The 14,131-nt window shown below is 62.2% G+C and overlaps 1 protein-coding gene across 1 annotated transcript; it reads left to right on the plus strand.

Moving 5' to 3' along the window:
• Positions 1 to 283: 283 nt before the first annotated feature.
• PITX1 (paired like homeodomain 1) lies at positions 284 to 13,433 on the plus strand. Its single transcript, XM_037059504.1, has 5 exons — positions 284 to 437; positions 5,850 to 6,073; positions 8,162 to 8,394; positions 10,310 to 10,900; positions 13,423 to 13,433. The coding sequence occupies exons 2-4, from the start codon at positions 5,917 to 5,919 to the stop codon at positions 10,850 to 10,852; spliced, it is 933 nt and encodes a 310-aa protein (XP_036915399.1). The 5' UTR covers positions 284 to 437; positions 5,850 to 5,916; the 3' UTR covers positions 10,853 to 10,900; positions 13,423 to 13,433.
• Positions 13,434 to 14,131: the final 698 nt, after the last annotated feature.

The following is a 14,131-nucleotide window of genomic DNA, read 5'->3' on the forward strand; positions in this document are numbered from 1 at the left end:
GCTTCGTCCGCTTGCGGCCGGGCCCCTCCTCCGCGAGCCAGTTCCCAGGCTTGCTCCCGGGCCTCAGGTCCCGGCCACTGCGGGGAGGACCCCTGCCTGCGCCCCGAGGGAGGCCCGGACCCCTAGCCCGCAGGACTGCACGCTGCCCCTCCCCGCTAGTCCAGACCAGCGCCTGGCTTCCCCTCCCCACTTCCCGCCTCCCCGCCCGTGTCCCCGCCTTCCCCGCGGGCGACGGGCGGCGGCAGCGGGAGGAGCGGGCCGGCCGAGGCAGCCCGGACCGTGCACGCTGGGATGTAGCGAACCAGCGGGGGCGAACGCGCGCGTGGAGCTGGAGGCGCAGCCGGAGCCGGGGCCGGCAGGAGCCGAAACACGAGCCGGAGTCCCTGACCACCGCGCGCAGAGCACACCAGCCGCACACACAGCGCAGCCCGGGTGGGGTAAGAGTCGCCGGGACGCGGGCTTTCGGGCTCCGCGGTGTTGGAGCGCCGGGAAGTGCTGGGCGGGTTCCCCGCCGGTGGCTCCGGGCGTACGCGGGGTCCGGCCGGCGGCGCGGGACTGCGCGCAGCGCTAGGAAGGCCAGGCGCCATCGGGGCAGCGCGAGCCGCTGGTGTACGCGTCCAGCTCGGTGTCACAGCTGCCACGGCTGGTGCTACCCCACCTAATCGGCGGGCCCACCCCACGCTTCGGCCCCGGGCACCCCGAAAGGGCAGGAGGTTCGAGGGCACAGCCCTGGACGGCTCCCGCAGCCCCTCCGGGCGGCAGGGCCGCCGGGGGCCTCTGGTGGAAACGGCGGGCGACCGGGCCGCCTGCCCTCCCCGCCGCGCTTCGGCACCGGGGCCCCGGCACGAGGGGAAACGATGGCCCCTAGGTGCGCCGGGGGCTTCTGCTCCAGCTTCGTGTCAAGAGGGTATTTTCCCTAAACGAAACCGCTTCGTTGGTTCGCTTGTTCGTTAGGGCAGCTACGCCGCAGGAAAGCCACAGCCGTCGGCCGCGACTGCAGCGCTATTCGCCGCGGCCCCCGACGACCCGGAGGCGCCCCCGGCCCCGCTGCCTACCTCGCTGGCGTGGGTCGGGCCTTTTCTTACCCTGAGAGAAGCCCCAGATGTTCTTCGCAAAATTCAATAAGGACATTCCTGGGGCTTCTTCCAGGGTGTAGTTGTTGACGCAGCGCTCCCGAGCACACAGCCGCTTCTCCAGACCCGGGTCTGGAGCCCCGACTTGGACCAGCCTCCTGAATCCACGCGGATTCAGCGCGGGTCAGACGAGAGCACCGGGGCCGGCACCGCAGAAATAGGAGCCCCAGGCTGGAATCCTGGTTCCGAGGTTTTCGTCTTTAGGGATTCCCTTAATCTTAAAATGTTTGAGTCGACTTCTCTGAGAAGCGGAGGCTCAGTGTTCTCTTGGCATCCCAATGGCCTCTGACAGCCACGAGGGCCAGAGAGAGGCAACCTTGGTTGCTGTCCACTGACCGGGTGGAGGACGCGGGCTCTGGGGAACGGCAAAAGCTGCGGGCAGCAGGGGCGGCATAGGAAGGGGCTTGCTGGGCCCCTGCCCCTTCGCCAGAATGCTTGAGGGCTCCTGATCTTCACCGGGAGGAAAGAAAGCAGATGGGACCTGGAGACTGGGCTCCTGTACTGTAAGACATAGAGGCGGCATCCGCTGACCGTGCAGCCAGGCTCAGAGTGCCCTTCTCTCTGCAAAGCAGCTCCTGGGAAGAGGAGACTGAGATACTGCCCAAACCGACCCTCTGCTTCCCAGTTACTCGACCAGCCACTGCCACTTTCCTAGCCTTCTCTCTTGCTCGGCTCAGCCGTTCTTGGGAATCAGATACCCACGGTGGAGTCCCGTGAGCCATGAGCAGGGACACCAACGGGTCCTCGCCAGCTGCTGGCAAGAGCTCTGAGTTCCAGGGTTCCACGGGCACCCCACCTAGCCATCCTGCCTGAATACACCCCAGCTCTCTCCCCACCAGGTCAGGCAAAGGAAAACCCAGTTGACAGGAAGCTTCAGGCTGAGGTCCCCTGAAGCCTCGATAACCCGTGAGGTTGCTCTCAGCGCCTACCTGAGCGCCCCTTTGCCCCCTCACCCAGCAATTACATTCAAAGAAATAAAAGCTTTTATTGGGGAGGGGGTCTTAGACCAGGCGGAAGGCCGTAGGTGGTCCCATCTGCACTCCCAAAACTGGGTTTTCTAGTTTGAACTTCTCCACGGGCCTAAAGAGGCTTAGGGCTGGAATGTCCCGGAGAGCTGTGGATGGCCCTGGGGGCAAGCCATGGCACATTCCTTCCCTTTTCCTGAAATCCCTCCATTCGTATTTGAAGATTAGGGCTGGGTGGAGGGCATCCTTCCACCCATGAATGAGTGGAAGGATGCCCTCCATGAGGACCCTCCAACCACCCTTCCCAAATAAAAGTCCCAAACCATTCCTGGGAGCAGAGTCCGTCATGAGGGAGTCCAGCCTCAGGAGGAGTCCCAAGTGTGTACTTAACCCAACGGCAGCCAGGCTCCTCTCTGCTCAGCCCAGTCAGGACTTTTAAGTCCCAACTTCTCTGAAAGTCACAAAATCACTGTTAGCATTGTGTGGCTTGGAGGGTGGACAACAGGGCACCTGGTTCCAACACCAGAAAGCCCCCTTCCCTCCTCTCCTCATGTCCCATTGTCCAGTGAGCTGGAGGCTGAAGCAGTAGACGGGGATGGCTGTGTCCCATTTGGACAGGGGAACTGAGGCACAGCACAGGCCAAACCTTGCCCAAGGTCACATAGCAAACCGGGGAACACTGGACCCCTACTTTTACTCCTGAAAGACAGCTGCCTCCTGTCCCGTTTGTGTGTGTGTGTGTGTGTGTGTGAGAGAGAGAGAGAGAGAGAGAGAGAGCGCTGTGACAGTGAAGGAAAGAAGCCCCTATCCTGCCTGGGGTAGTGGCTGGCGGAGGGTGTGGCTGGGGAAGGAGAGAGAGCTCGCCCAGGTCCCTTCTCCGCAACACCCGGGAGCAGGCCAGGGGCCCATGCTCCTTCAGCACTGCCTGGATCCAGCAGAGATTCGCCTGGGCAGTCCCCGAGAGGCTCAGCCCCCAAGAAGCTCAGCCCCTCTCTGGGGCTCAGGGCCCTGGACATACGAAGCATTGCCCACAACAGCCCGAGGGCCTTTCTGTCCACAGAGCAGGCGTCGATATCCCCAGGTTTAGGGAGTACTTTGGCTGCCAGAGGCTTGGGTCCAGAGGGGCACACAGCAGGTGCTCAATAACTGCATTAAATCCATCAAGAGTGAGTGATGCAAGCCCCCAGACTGAATAGTTAAAGCTGCAGAATCACAAAACAGTCCCCATCCATGGAAGGCCTGATTCTTAAGACCCTCTGGGGAGTGAATGGGCTGTGACCCTCAACCCCATGATACCCACAGGCAGACCGTTTATCCCGTGTCCCCACCCGGAAAGCACTGTGCTTCCCACTGTGGCCTGAACACACCTCCTTTCCCCTACCAGCCAGTTTCTGTGCCAAACATCACCGGTATTCTGGGACCCGAGGCCTGGTGGTGCACACACCCATGTGACCGCACTTGGCACTCTGTGTAAGGATGCAGTGAGTATGAGTGTCTGTGGGTACATAGCACACTTGTGTGCGTGCACACCTGGGTGTGTGTGCACGCTCCTGTGCCCTGCCCGTGGCAAGCTGTCCAGTCCGAGTAAAGGCAGCCACAGCATTGTAGGTGAAGGGCTACTCCCGGGCGGGCGTGTGACAGCACCTGGGGACTTCCGAGGTACCTGCTGCCTCAGAGACTCGGCCAAGAACTGTGGCAAAAGATGGGACTGATGGCAAATGCTGGGCAACCTACCTCACCAAGTCCCCCTCCTACCATGCCCCCACACATGCTGGAGAGGGGGTGCTCAACTTACAGAAACGTCCCTTCGGGAGGAAAGGGCAAGATTAGCTGAGGCGCCCCAAGCCCAACTCCGAGATGCTTCTGGCCTCTGCCTCAGACCCTGCCCCTGTGCTCATGAGCACCCAGTGAGCTCGGGCCAGGCCCCGAGGAACTGTGCCTTCCCCACCGGGGGCCCAGAGCTGCGGGCCTTGGGGTGAGGCTGAGGGAGTGAGGCAGGCCTGGTTCCACCCTGCCTTTGCTCCTGCGGTCCTCACCAAGGAGCTCGGTTTGGGGTCATCCTCTGAGGGGAGCCAGAGTGAGGGCTCAAGGCAGTGCCTGCAGAGCACCCCAAAGGCTAACAGCTTGCATGTTCCCTCCCAAGCAGAGACACCCCGCACACACCCAGGGGGAGATGAGGATGCACTGTGCCCTGGGGGAAGGCACTGGGCCTGGAAGTAGGACTGTGTTTCTCCCCAGGGCACTGTCCAGCCCTGCGCTGCTTCTGTCTGGGGGGACTGGTAAGCAGGTGAGGAGCGGAGGGCGGCCCAGGGTCCAGCTGTGGCCGGAAAACAGGTCAGGGTTGCACCCTGCCGCCCCAGCTGTCACTTGTTTACGCAAGACTCTGAGGTTTCAGAGCCAGTTAACAATTGCTGAGCAAAATCCTTCAACAAACTCCACTGAAGGAGGAGGATTCAAGGAGGGGATCATTCCCGGGAGCAGGCAAGAGAAGGTGCGGGAGAGAAGCTCCGGTAGGCCTCCTGGGCTGCGGCCCGAGGTTGGGCAAGTGCCCTCACCTGGCCTCCCAAGGCCCCGGACTGCAGCCCTGCGAGACCCCAGTGGAGGCCTCAGGCGGCAACGAACCTGCCCTGAAGGGCAGAGGCCCACCCGGTGCTTGGTGGATTTGACCACACGGTTAAAGGTGCAGAGCGAGGGGAGAGAGCCCCACAGAAGAGGCTGTGGAGCTCGGCGGGGTTCTTGGGGTCTCCTGCGGCACTCGCCAAATGCCTGGAGCCAACAGAAACGTCTCATCCGATTAGAAGCCATCAATTCTATCCCAATCCCGGAAAATTGACTGCGGTGCAGAGGCGAGGGCCTAAGAAGCAGCCTTGGGGGGAGAGGGTCCAAGCTAATTAGGAGGCAGCATCCGGGGGCCCATTAGAGCGCAGGCTGCTGTCACTCAGCTGGGCTCCGGTCCCCGGAGAAGAGGCTGAGGAAGGAGGGGCCGGTGGCCCCTCGACGAGAACGCTGCTGGGAGCTGGCGGGACGGGCCCGGGCTCTGCCCCTGCCCGGCCCCGGCGCGGAGGCGCCCGCTGGGTGCGATCCTGCTTAGGGAACGTGCTCTGCTCCTGAGCGGTTCTCGCCCGGGGGCTGGGGACTTCTCGGCCCAGACAAGAGTCGCTTCTGAGCGAAACGAGCCTTTCGGGGCTCGAGGTGGGCGCGGGACTTGCAGGCCCGACGCGTTTCTTTTGTGCGGCCCGGGGAGAACTCGGTGTGTCACCGGGGAAGGAGGGAGAGGCCGCGGGGGGTGGGGAGCGGGGGCGGGGAGGCGAGGGAAGGTGCCCGGAGGAGGGCGCGGGCGAGGCGGGGAGGGCGGGCGGCTCGGGCCCGGATCCCGCCCGCGCGCCCTCGCCCGCTCGCTCCCGCCTCCCCGCCCCCTCCCACCGGGCCCACCCCACCCACCGCCCCCGGCGCGGGGACTGCTGGAACCTGGCGGTTCGCGCTGTCGCTTTAAGACGGATTCTGCCGGCGCCGGCCGGAGCCTCAGAAACCGGCCCCGGATCGGGAGCCGGAGCCGGGGCCGGGCGGGCGGCGGAGGCCCGAGCGGCGGGAGCGGAGCGCGAAGCCGGGCGCCGGGTCGCGAAGAACCGCCGCTGCTGCCGCCCGCCCGGCCCCGCAGCCCCAGGCGGCCCATGGGGCGGGCGCGGGGACGCTGCGGGCGCGGGCAGCCCTGGGGGGTGGCCGCTTAGGCGCTGCGCTCTTGTCCCCTCAGGTCGCAGCCAGGGCGGCCGGGCGGCCCAGTCCCGGCCCCGGGAGCGCCCGCTGCGGTCCCCGCCTCCATGGACGCCTTCAAGGGGGGCATGAGCCTGGAGGGGCTGCGGCCACCGCAGCCACCGCCGCACGACATGGGGCCCGCCTTCCACTTGGCCCGCGCCGCCGACCCCCGCGAGCCGCTGGAGAACTCCGCCAGCGAGTCGTCGGACACGGAGTTGCCAGGTAAGCGCAGCGCCCGGAGGCGCGCACGGAGCCCGCCCGGGCGTCGGGCGCGGGGCGCAGGCCCGGCTTCCACGCCTCGGGTCGGGACCTTTCCCTCTCCGGTTCTCCGTCGGCAACGGACGTTTATTGCCCCACCAAGGCGCTTCCACGCGGTCCCCATTCGCCCCGAGACCGGCCGGTGCGCCGATCCACGGCCCTGGAGGCGAACTGACAGCCCCCCGTGGCCGGGAGCAGAGACGGAGTGGGGAGTGGGTTTGGGTCAGCCGGGCGCCGCGGGCCGCTGGGGCCGAGGGGCGCAGACCGAGAAGGGCAGGGGGCGGCGGGCGAGAGAAAAGTGCCCAGAGCGGCACAGCCCCGCCGGCGGGGTGCCCGCCTGAGAAGGGGACGCCGAAGCGAGGGGGCGGCGGGAAGAGTCAGGACAGCAAACTGGGGCGAGGGGGGCGACAACCCCCAAGGAAAAGGAAAACGGAACGGCGGGCCAGTGGGTGCTGCGGGGCTCGGGACAGGACCCCCTACCCGAGGGGTCGCGGGAGCCAGGGGCCGCCCAGCCCGTGCCCCGACTCCGCTGGCCGCGTCTCCTCGACACCGCCCCGCGGTTGGGAGTCCAGCTCTTCCTCCGGCCCCGGGGCAGGCGGTGCGAGCAGCGCCCGGCCGATCCCCGCCGGCCGGCTGCCTGGGTCCCTGCCAGCTCCCGCTCCCCGAGCCGCCCGCCGCTCCGCGTTCATTATTTCTCCACCGCGGAGTGTTTCTCTACGGGTTTTTAATCTCCATTTGTTTCTGTTTTGCATCCCGGAGTGACTTTGAGAAGTTCTGTTTGCTTGGTTTTGAAAAACAACGCTGAGCTGTGCTTTTGTTTTCAAAAGTTTTAAGCGAGGCCTTTGCTTAGTTTTTATTTTTAAAGCCTAGAGAAACATAGTTAAAAAAACAAACGTGTGAGGGTAGATTTAAATTTTTTACTGTATCTTCTATACAGAAAGAATTACTCTAATAGACATATTTCTCTGGAATTTAAAATATCTCCATGCAACATTGCTCTTAGGGAGAATTTTAAAAGTCAATCCAAAATGGCGCGTTTCTCGGTAGTTTTTCAAAATCCGGTGTTAATTCGGGGAGTTTAAGTTTTCTAACTATAGTGTTCGATTTCCCTGAGACTTGAATGTTACCTTTGGAAGCACATTATTGAGAAGGGGTTAAAAAGCCCTCTCCAATGGGGCATTGATTTTTAAATCCCAGAGAAGGAAACGCCGTCCGCCTGGCGCTTGTGCACCACGCACTGTGTTTAGTTAGGGGTGTGTTTCTGGCGCCTTACTTTTGCATCAGCTCTGTGTTCCCACCTGTTTTTGAGTTTGTGGCCCTTTCTATACTTTTAGGCATAGAGCTGTGAACTTTTCGGGGCTTCTGTGTTTTGCTAATAAGTTCTTTTTGTATGTTTCGATGTTTCTACGACTGCTTGTGTTTTGTGTAGTTACAAAGGAGAGAGGCCAGAACAGTCCTCGGTCTCCTAGACCGAAGTCTGTTGGCCTGGGCTGCAGCCTGAGAAGTTTCCTGGGCCTCGGGACGGGAGGCCTGCAGCTGAGGCCCAGAACGGGGCTGTGTGGGCCTGCCCTGCGCGGCTCCCACGCAGCCCTGGAGAGAAGAGAGTAGAGGGGCTGCGTGTCGCGCCGCCTGGCTCAGGCTCACCGAGCCACTAGCTTAAGGCTAGAAAAATTTAATCCTAGTTCAGAAAAGCAGAGACTTCCCTCAAATTTAGACCCACTCTTGAATATGGTACATTTGTGGTGACTTTAGAAGTAGGGCTGAAGCCTAAGCCTGAGCCAAGCTGGGAGAGCGGGCCCTGCCCTGCCAGAAGCCCAGGCCCATGGCGGGGCGGCGGGGCGGTGGGGCTGCTGGGCTGGGCTCCTCTCCAGGCACCCCAGACTAGAGGCGGCTACTGGCCAGAAGGCGCCTGGTGGGCGCTTCCCAGTGGAGACAATTCCAGGGCCCCCGGCAGGAGGGAGGGCGCTGATGGCAGGTCCTTCGATGGAGCCGGGATGTGATACACAAGGGCTTAGGCACAAGGTGACCGGAGCCCCGTCCTGCCTGCCTCAGAGAAGGAGCGTAGCGGGGAGCCCAAGGGGCCGGAGGACGGCGGCGCCGGCGGCGCGGGCTGCGGAGGTGCGGAGGACCCCGCCAAGAAGAAGAAGCAGCGGCGACAGCGCACGCACTTCACGAGCCAGCAGCTGCAAGAGCTGGAGGCCACCTTTCAAAGGAACCGCTACCCCGACATGAGCATGCGGGAGGAGATCGCCGTGTGGACCAACCTCACAGAGCCGCGCGTGAGGGTGAGCCGGGGCGCGCGCACACACGGCTGCTGCTGCCAGCGCCTCGGCCGCAGCCCTCGAAAGCTAGAGCCGCGCTCAGGCTTTTCACTGTTTCCCACTACGCAGATTTTCCCCCCTCTTCCCACTGTGGCAGATTCCACCCTAGGCCGCGTCTGCCCTGCCACTGCCATGCCCTTTGGCCACTAGCACCCCCGGCTGCTGCGGCTGCTGCGGCTGCTGCTGTCCCGGATCTCTCTGACGCGCATTCGACCGACCCTCTGGCTCTACCGCAGCCCCAGCCCGAAGACCTGTGGCCCCAGGAAACTTAACGTGCCCTGTATGGCCCAGGGCCTACCCCGTTGGGGCCACCCTAGACAGCGCCTAGGGTTCCCCACTGCTGGGGACCTCAGAGCTGCTGGTGCCCCACCCCCACCCCACCCCCCCAAAAAGGGAAAGGTGGCCTGCCAGAGGCCTGAAAGGTGCCTAGTCTCGGGGTCTCAAAAATTCCTGGACCAGTGGCCCCATCCATCCCAGCTTCTCCAAAATTGCTGGGCTTGTCTTCCTGACTCGTCCCTCGCCATTCAGTCCGTCAGTAGCCGGGCCTTTTCCCTAATTCCATTTCCTGTAGGGATGGGGTCAGGTTGGGGTGGGGGGTAGCTCTGGTGTGTGACTGTCAGGTCGAGTCCCCTTGGAGATACAAGGTTTCTTACCAACACCAGACTGCACCCTACTTCTCCTCGCCCTTCTGCTCCCAGTAAGAGTAGGGCTCTCCTACTGAAGCAGCAGGGAATAATTTCGTCTCTGGTGCACAAATATTTAATCATATTGGGAGCATGTCTCAAGCCAGACCAAAGTCCTACCTGGACTCCCTGCTACAACTCTCACTCCTCCCCCCGTCAAGCCGGCCAGCCTGGTGAAACGCACTCTGCAATCCTGCCCGGTTATGGGGTGGGGGTGGGGGGCGGGTGGAATCAGGCAGCTCAATGCTGGAGACTGAGGAAGGCTGAGCTACAGGGTCAGTCGAGCAGCTGCGGAAACACAGCCCAGGGCTGGAGGGCTGCTAAAAAGGGCAGAGGGCATGCAGGGGGAAGGAAGATGGGTGAGGATCGGAAAGATAGGTGTGGAAACAAGGAGTCCAGAATCAACTTTGTGGGAGAAAGTGGAGGGGTACATTCGAGAGAAACTAGTAAGAAGTGAAAGGAAATTAAATATTCGTAGAGAAACATATTTGATATATACTTAGGTGGCAGAGATAAAATTAAATATTTAAGAGACGCAAAAGAATCAAGTGTTTGAGAAAATCAAGAATCAACTACTAAGAGAAATCATTGAAGGTCAGATATTTGGAAAGCAAGGAAAACACTAAATATTTGGCGAGGAATCAAAATAGGGGTAACGAAGAAAATGGATGGTTTAAAAGAGAAGAAAGCGGTTCGGCTAGCAAACAAAAAAACGTTTGAGAAAGAAATGAGAATATCAAATATTGCAAATAAAGGTGGAAACAGACCACATGAGGAATGAAAAGCAGATTGGCGAGTTGGGGGTGGGGGGAGCAGAAAGATCCTAAGTTTCAGGGAAGAAAAACACCTTTTGTATTTGAGGGAGAAGAAAAAGGACCGGCTGTTTAGGAGACAGCTAGGAGCCCGTTAGGGGGAGAAAGCAGAAGATGGCCGGGTTGAGAGAGGAAGGAAATAACGAATATTTGTTAAAACTAGAGGATCGGTAGTAAGAGAAGACAAGGGATTTAATTTGGGGAAGGGGATAGAGATCAGGAATAGAGAAACACTAGTATTTTCTAGGGACAGGAAAGCGACCATTATGGAGAAAAGGCAGGGGCGGAAATGTCGAAGAAACTACGTTCAGAATGAAGGAGGGGGGCGGGGGGCGCCTTCCCGCCCCGAGCCGCCCTGACCCCTGTCCTGCCCGGTTCCTCCAGGTCTGGTTCAAGAACCGGCGAGCCAAGTGGCGGAAGCGCGAGCGTAACCAGCAGCTGGACCTGTGCAAGGGCGGCTACGTGCCGCAGTTCAGCGGCTTGGTGCAGCCCTACGAGGACGTGTATGCAGCCGGCTACTCCTACAACAACTGGGCCGCCAAGAGCCTGGCGCCAGCGCCGCTCTCCACCAAGAGCTTCACCTTCTTCAACTCCATGAGCCCGCTGTCGTCGCAGTCCATGTTCTCAGCACCCAGCTCCATCTCCTCCATGACCATGCCCTCGAGCATGGGCCCGGGCGCCGTGCCCGGCATGCCTAACTCGGGGCTCAACAACATCAACAACCTCACCGGCTCCTCGCTTAATTCGGCCATGTCCCCGGGCGCCTGCCCATACGGCACACCCGCCTCGCCCTACAGCGTCTACCGGGACACGTGCAACTCGAGCCTAGCCAGCCTGCGGCTCAAGTCCAAGCAGCATTCGTCGTTTGGCTACGGCGGCCTGCAGGGCCCGGCCTCGGGCCTCAACGCCTGCCAGTACAACAGCTGACCGCCCCGCCGGGCCGCGCGGGCCGCAGGGCGCAGGGGCGGAGGACGCGTGCAGCTCCCGGCCGCGCGCCTGTGCCGTCCCCTCCTCCTTCACCCCACTCCGGGTTGGTTTTGTGTTTGCTTTTCTGGACCCCACTCTGCCCTCCAAAACCAGTCAAAACAAAAAGACGTCGGAGCAAAATGCCGCAAAAAAAAAAACGGATGAGTTGCAATTTCCTTCGGGATGGTGCGGATGGTGTGTGTGCGCTCCCCTGGGCCGCAGCGGGCCCCTCCGCGCAGGGGCGCGGCGCGGGAAGCCCTAGAGGACGCTCTCGTAGTCCGCGTTCCTGCAGCACTGGGCCCGGGCTGCGCCGCCGCCCCGGTGAACTGGACGCGCCCGGGACCCGGGATCCTGGCCTCGGTCCAGTGCGAACCAAGATGCCCTCTCCGAGCTGGGCCTGGCTGAGCGAACCTTAGCTAGATCCGGATCCGAGTTGGAGCGGGCGTTCAGCTGGGGATGACGATGTCTAGCCCGGGACCGAGGACTCGCCGAGGAGCCTTGCGCAGCCCTGGAGCGCCCCGAGAAAACTATGCTAAGGCTACGTCGCCACAGCTGGTGGCGAGAGGATGGAGTGGCCTCGGCTCCGGGTACCCAAGCGTCGCCCCAGGCCCAGGCCCTCTGCTCCGCTCCCAGGCTAGGAGGTGGCCCCTTGGTCCCGGTGCAGCGCCGCCTTGCTGCCCTCCGTGCCAGAGTCGAGCCGGGAGAGCTCGGGGCGCGGCCAGGGCCTCACGCCGCGCCCACTTTGCACACCCGCTCTCCGGCCCGCTCCCCTGTTTACAGCGTCCCTGTGTATGTCGGACTGACTGTATAGAATTATAAATCTGTCTATATCGACTTGTCCATGTACGTCTATTAAAACCATAGTACGAGCGTGCTAACCACCGCCGAGCCCCGACTCCTTCTTTCATCCGAGGAGGGAGGCGGGCAGAAAGGGAAATTCGCCACCGAGGGCCCCGAGGGTAGGAGGGAAGACGGAGGCGCACCCCGCCGGGGCCCGTGCCCCTGCTTCCGCACCACCTGTCTGCCCGGCTCCTGTGAGGGCGCTGCGGGGCACCCCGAGCTCCCAATCTGTGCGACGCTGTGCCGGGCGCTCACCCACGAGGCTGCTCAGCCTTCGCGCTGCAGGCGCTGGCCGCCCTAACCCGGACTGCCTCCCAGCCCCGCTCAAACCCCGGCCGCTGACTCTGCAGTGACCCTCCAGGCTCTCGGAGTGTGCGCGACCCTTGCCCGCCCAGCGCGGAGGGGCTGGACTGCCGAGAGCCTCTCTGGGTCTGGGGTTGCCTTTTCTCCTGCGGGCCGGCAAGCCCACCTTGGAGCCCTGCCCAGGCTGTTCCAGGGGGTCTGTGGATGCCAAGTGCGCGGACATAGCCGGGGTCCCCCTCCTCCCCTCATCTGCCCCCAGTGCCATCCAGGGGTGTGTAGCTTGCCACAGAAATTGTCCAACACACAGAACGCATTTCTCACTTCTCTTCCATCCTAACTTACTGGAGGCTCCGGGCTACCTCCACCTTCCCCCAGCATTTGGAAACTACTGAACAAGACCAGCCTGTAAACTGCCTGTAAAATGCTGCTTTCCTTAAGTCAGTCACTTCTGATGGCGAAACAAAATACTTGCAGCTGCGGCAGAGGGGAAAGGAGTTGGTAATTCTGCTTCAGGATCACCTTGGGACAGGGAGTGGCCCTGCCCCGGAGCTGGACAGAGGGAGGCCGGCCGGCCGAGCTGGGAGCGGGCACATCCGTGGGCTTAGTCACGAACTAAGGGCTGGAGAGCCCCGGGCGCATGTTCTCAAACCACGTCGGCACTGCCTCTGAGGTCAGGGGCGTTATCCCCGCTACTCAGATGACAGAAGCGAATGGAGGCTCCGCCGCAGGAGCCGCCTGACGGAGGTAGCTGGGCCAAGCTCACGTGCAGTCAAGTCTTTAGGCCCCAAAGCCAGGTAGGCACCCTTCGCTGCTCTTCTCACCCTCAGACGAGGAAGGAGGCAGGGCCCTTCCTGGAGGACGGCCCGGCCTGGTGCCACAGGACTGGGAGCGCAGAGTTCTGAGCGGAGCAGGGTCAGATACACAGGCCGGAGGGGCGAGGTGGGGGAGGGAAGGCCAAGCGGGGGGGGGGCTGGAGCCAGACCACCCCTCCCCCAGCGGCTCCAGTCCAGAGCGCCGACCCCTCACTCTCTGGAAACATAAACACAATCACATCTGGACTCCGAGCGCCTTCCTCAGCCTCACACATCTGCCAAGGCCAAGGGGCCCTGGTCTCAGTTGAGGGCAGGAGGCAGGGGAGACCTAGAAGTAGGTGGGACTGGAGGGAAGTGGGAGGCAGAGAAGCTTCTCCAGAAAATCCCGGCTCCAGGTGAGAGAGGGGTGAAGACAGGCTCTAGTGGAGACTCGCTGTGGCCGTGGCCGTGGCCGTGGCCGTGGCCATGGCGGGCACGGGCGGAACAGCTGCAGAAGGGTGGAGAGGTCAGAGAAGCCCCAGAAGGAGCCCGTCACTCGCCAAGGATCACGGCCAACCAGGTGAGTGCAAGACCCAGCCGCGGGGCCCCACCCAGCGACGCCGCCCCAGCTGTTGTGTGGCGGGCACAGCAGATAGAATGCAGCCCTTCCCAGCCGCACCAGCCGCAGGGTCCTCCCTGGAGGAGGGGCGGAGGGACACAGAGGGCTCTGAAAGCCCAGTGCTCCAACAGGAGGCGGAAAGTCCGACCCATGCTCTGCCTGAGGAAGAGAGGAGGGGTGCCGTCCATCCAGCCAGCATCCGCTGCGCTCCTGTTCTCGGTGCTGGGGGTCGAATGGTGGAAAACAGACACAGTTCCTGCTCTCAGGGACAAGTAAACAAACGTGTGTATAATTACAAACTGGGCTGAGTGCTCTTGAAGAAAGAGTGCTGTGAGTAAGAAGACATGAAAGTCCTGCTTCCAACAGGGTGGCCAGGGAAGGCTGTTCCAAGGAGGAGACTCCTGTCCCCAGTGGCATGTGCCCTCACTCACTGAGCCTGTTTGCGGCCCAGGGTCCTGTGCTAAGTGTACACTCCTCACTGGTGAGTCCCTTTGCCTGCACACCTACCCTGTAAGGAAGGGTCCCTAGACTTAAAGAGTGTAAGTCACTTGCCCGGGGTCACGCAGCCAGAAGGGATGGAGTGGATTTGAACCCGGTTCGTGTCCACTCTCTGGACTGGGCTGCCCCATACCAAGCACCATGGGAGGCCCTCCTCACCAAAGGGCCAGTCTGGGAAATGAGAGTCGG

Source organism: Sturnira hondurensis, unplaced genomic scaffold (genome assembly GCF_014824575.4).
Source record: "Sturnira hondurensis isolate 20B ecotype Veracruz unplaced genomic scaffold, ASM1482457v3 Scaffold0011178, whole genome shotgun sequence".
NCBI classification, from domain to species: Eukaryota; Metazoa; Chordata; class Mammalia; order Chiroptera; family Phyllostomidae; genus Sturnira; species Sturnira hondurensis.

Excerpts from the sequence above, each read along its gene's own strand:
- PITX1 (XM_037059504.1), top strand. The coding sequence starts at position 5,917 with ATGGACGCCTTCAAGGGGGGCATGAGCCTGGAGGGGCTGCGGCCACCG. Across the intron at positions 6,074-8,161 it reads GTCGGACACGGAGTTGCCAG|AGAAGGAGCGTAGCGGGGAG; the intron begins GTAAGCGCAGCG and ends TGCCTGCCTCAG. Across the intron at positions 8,395-10,309 it reads TCACAGAGCCGCGCGTGAGG|GTCTGGTTCAAGAACCGGCG; the intron begins GTGAGCCGGGGC and ends CGGTTCCTCCAG.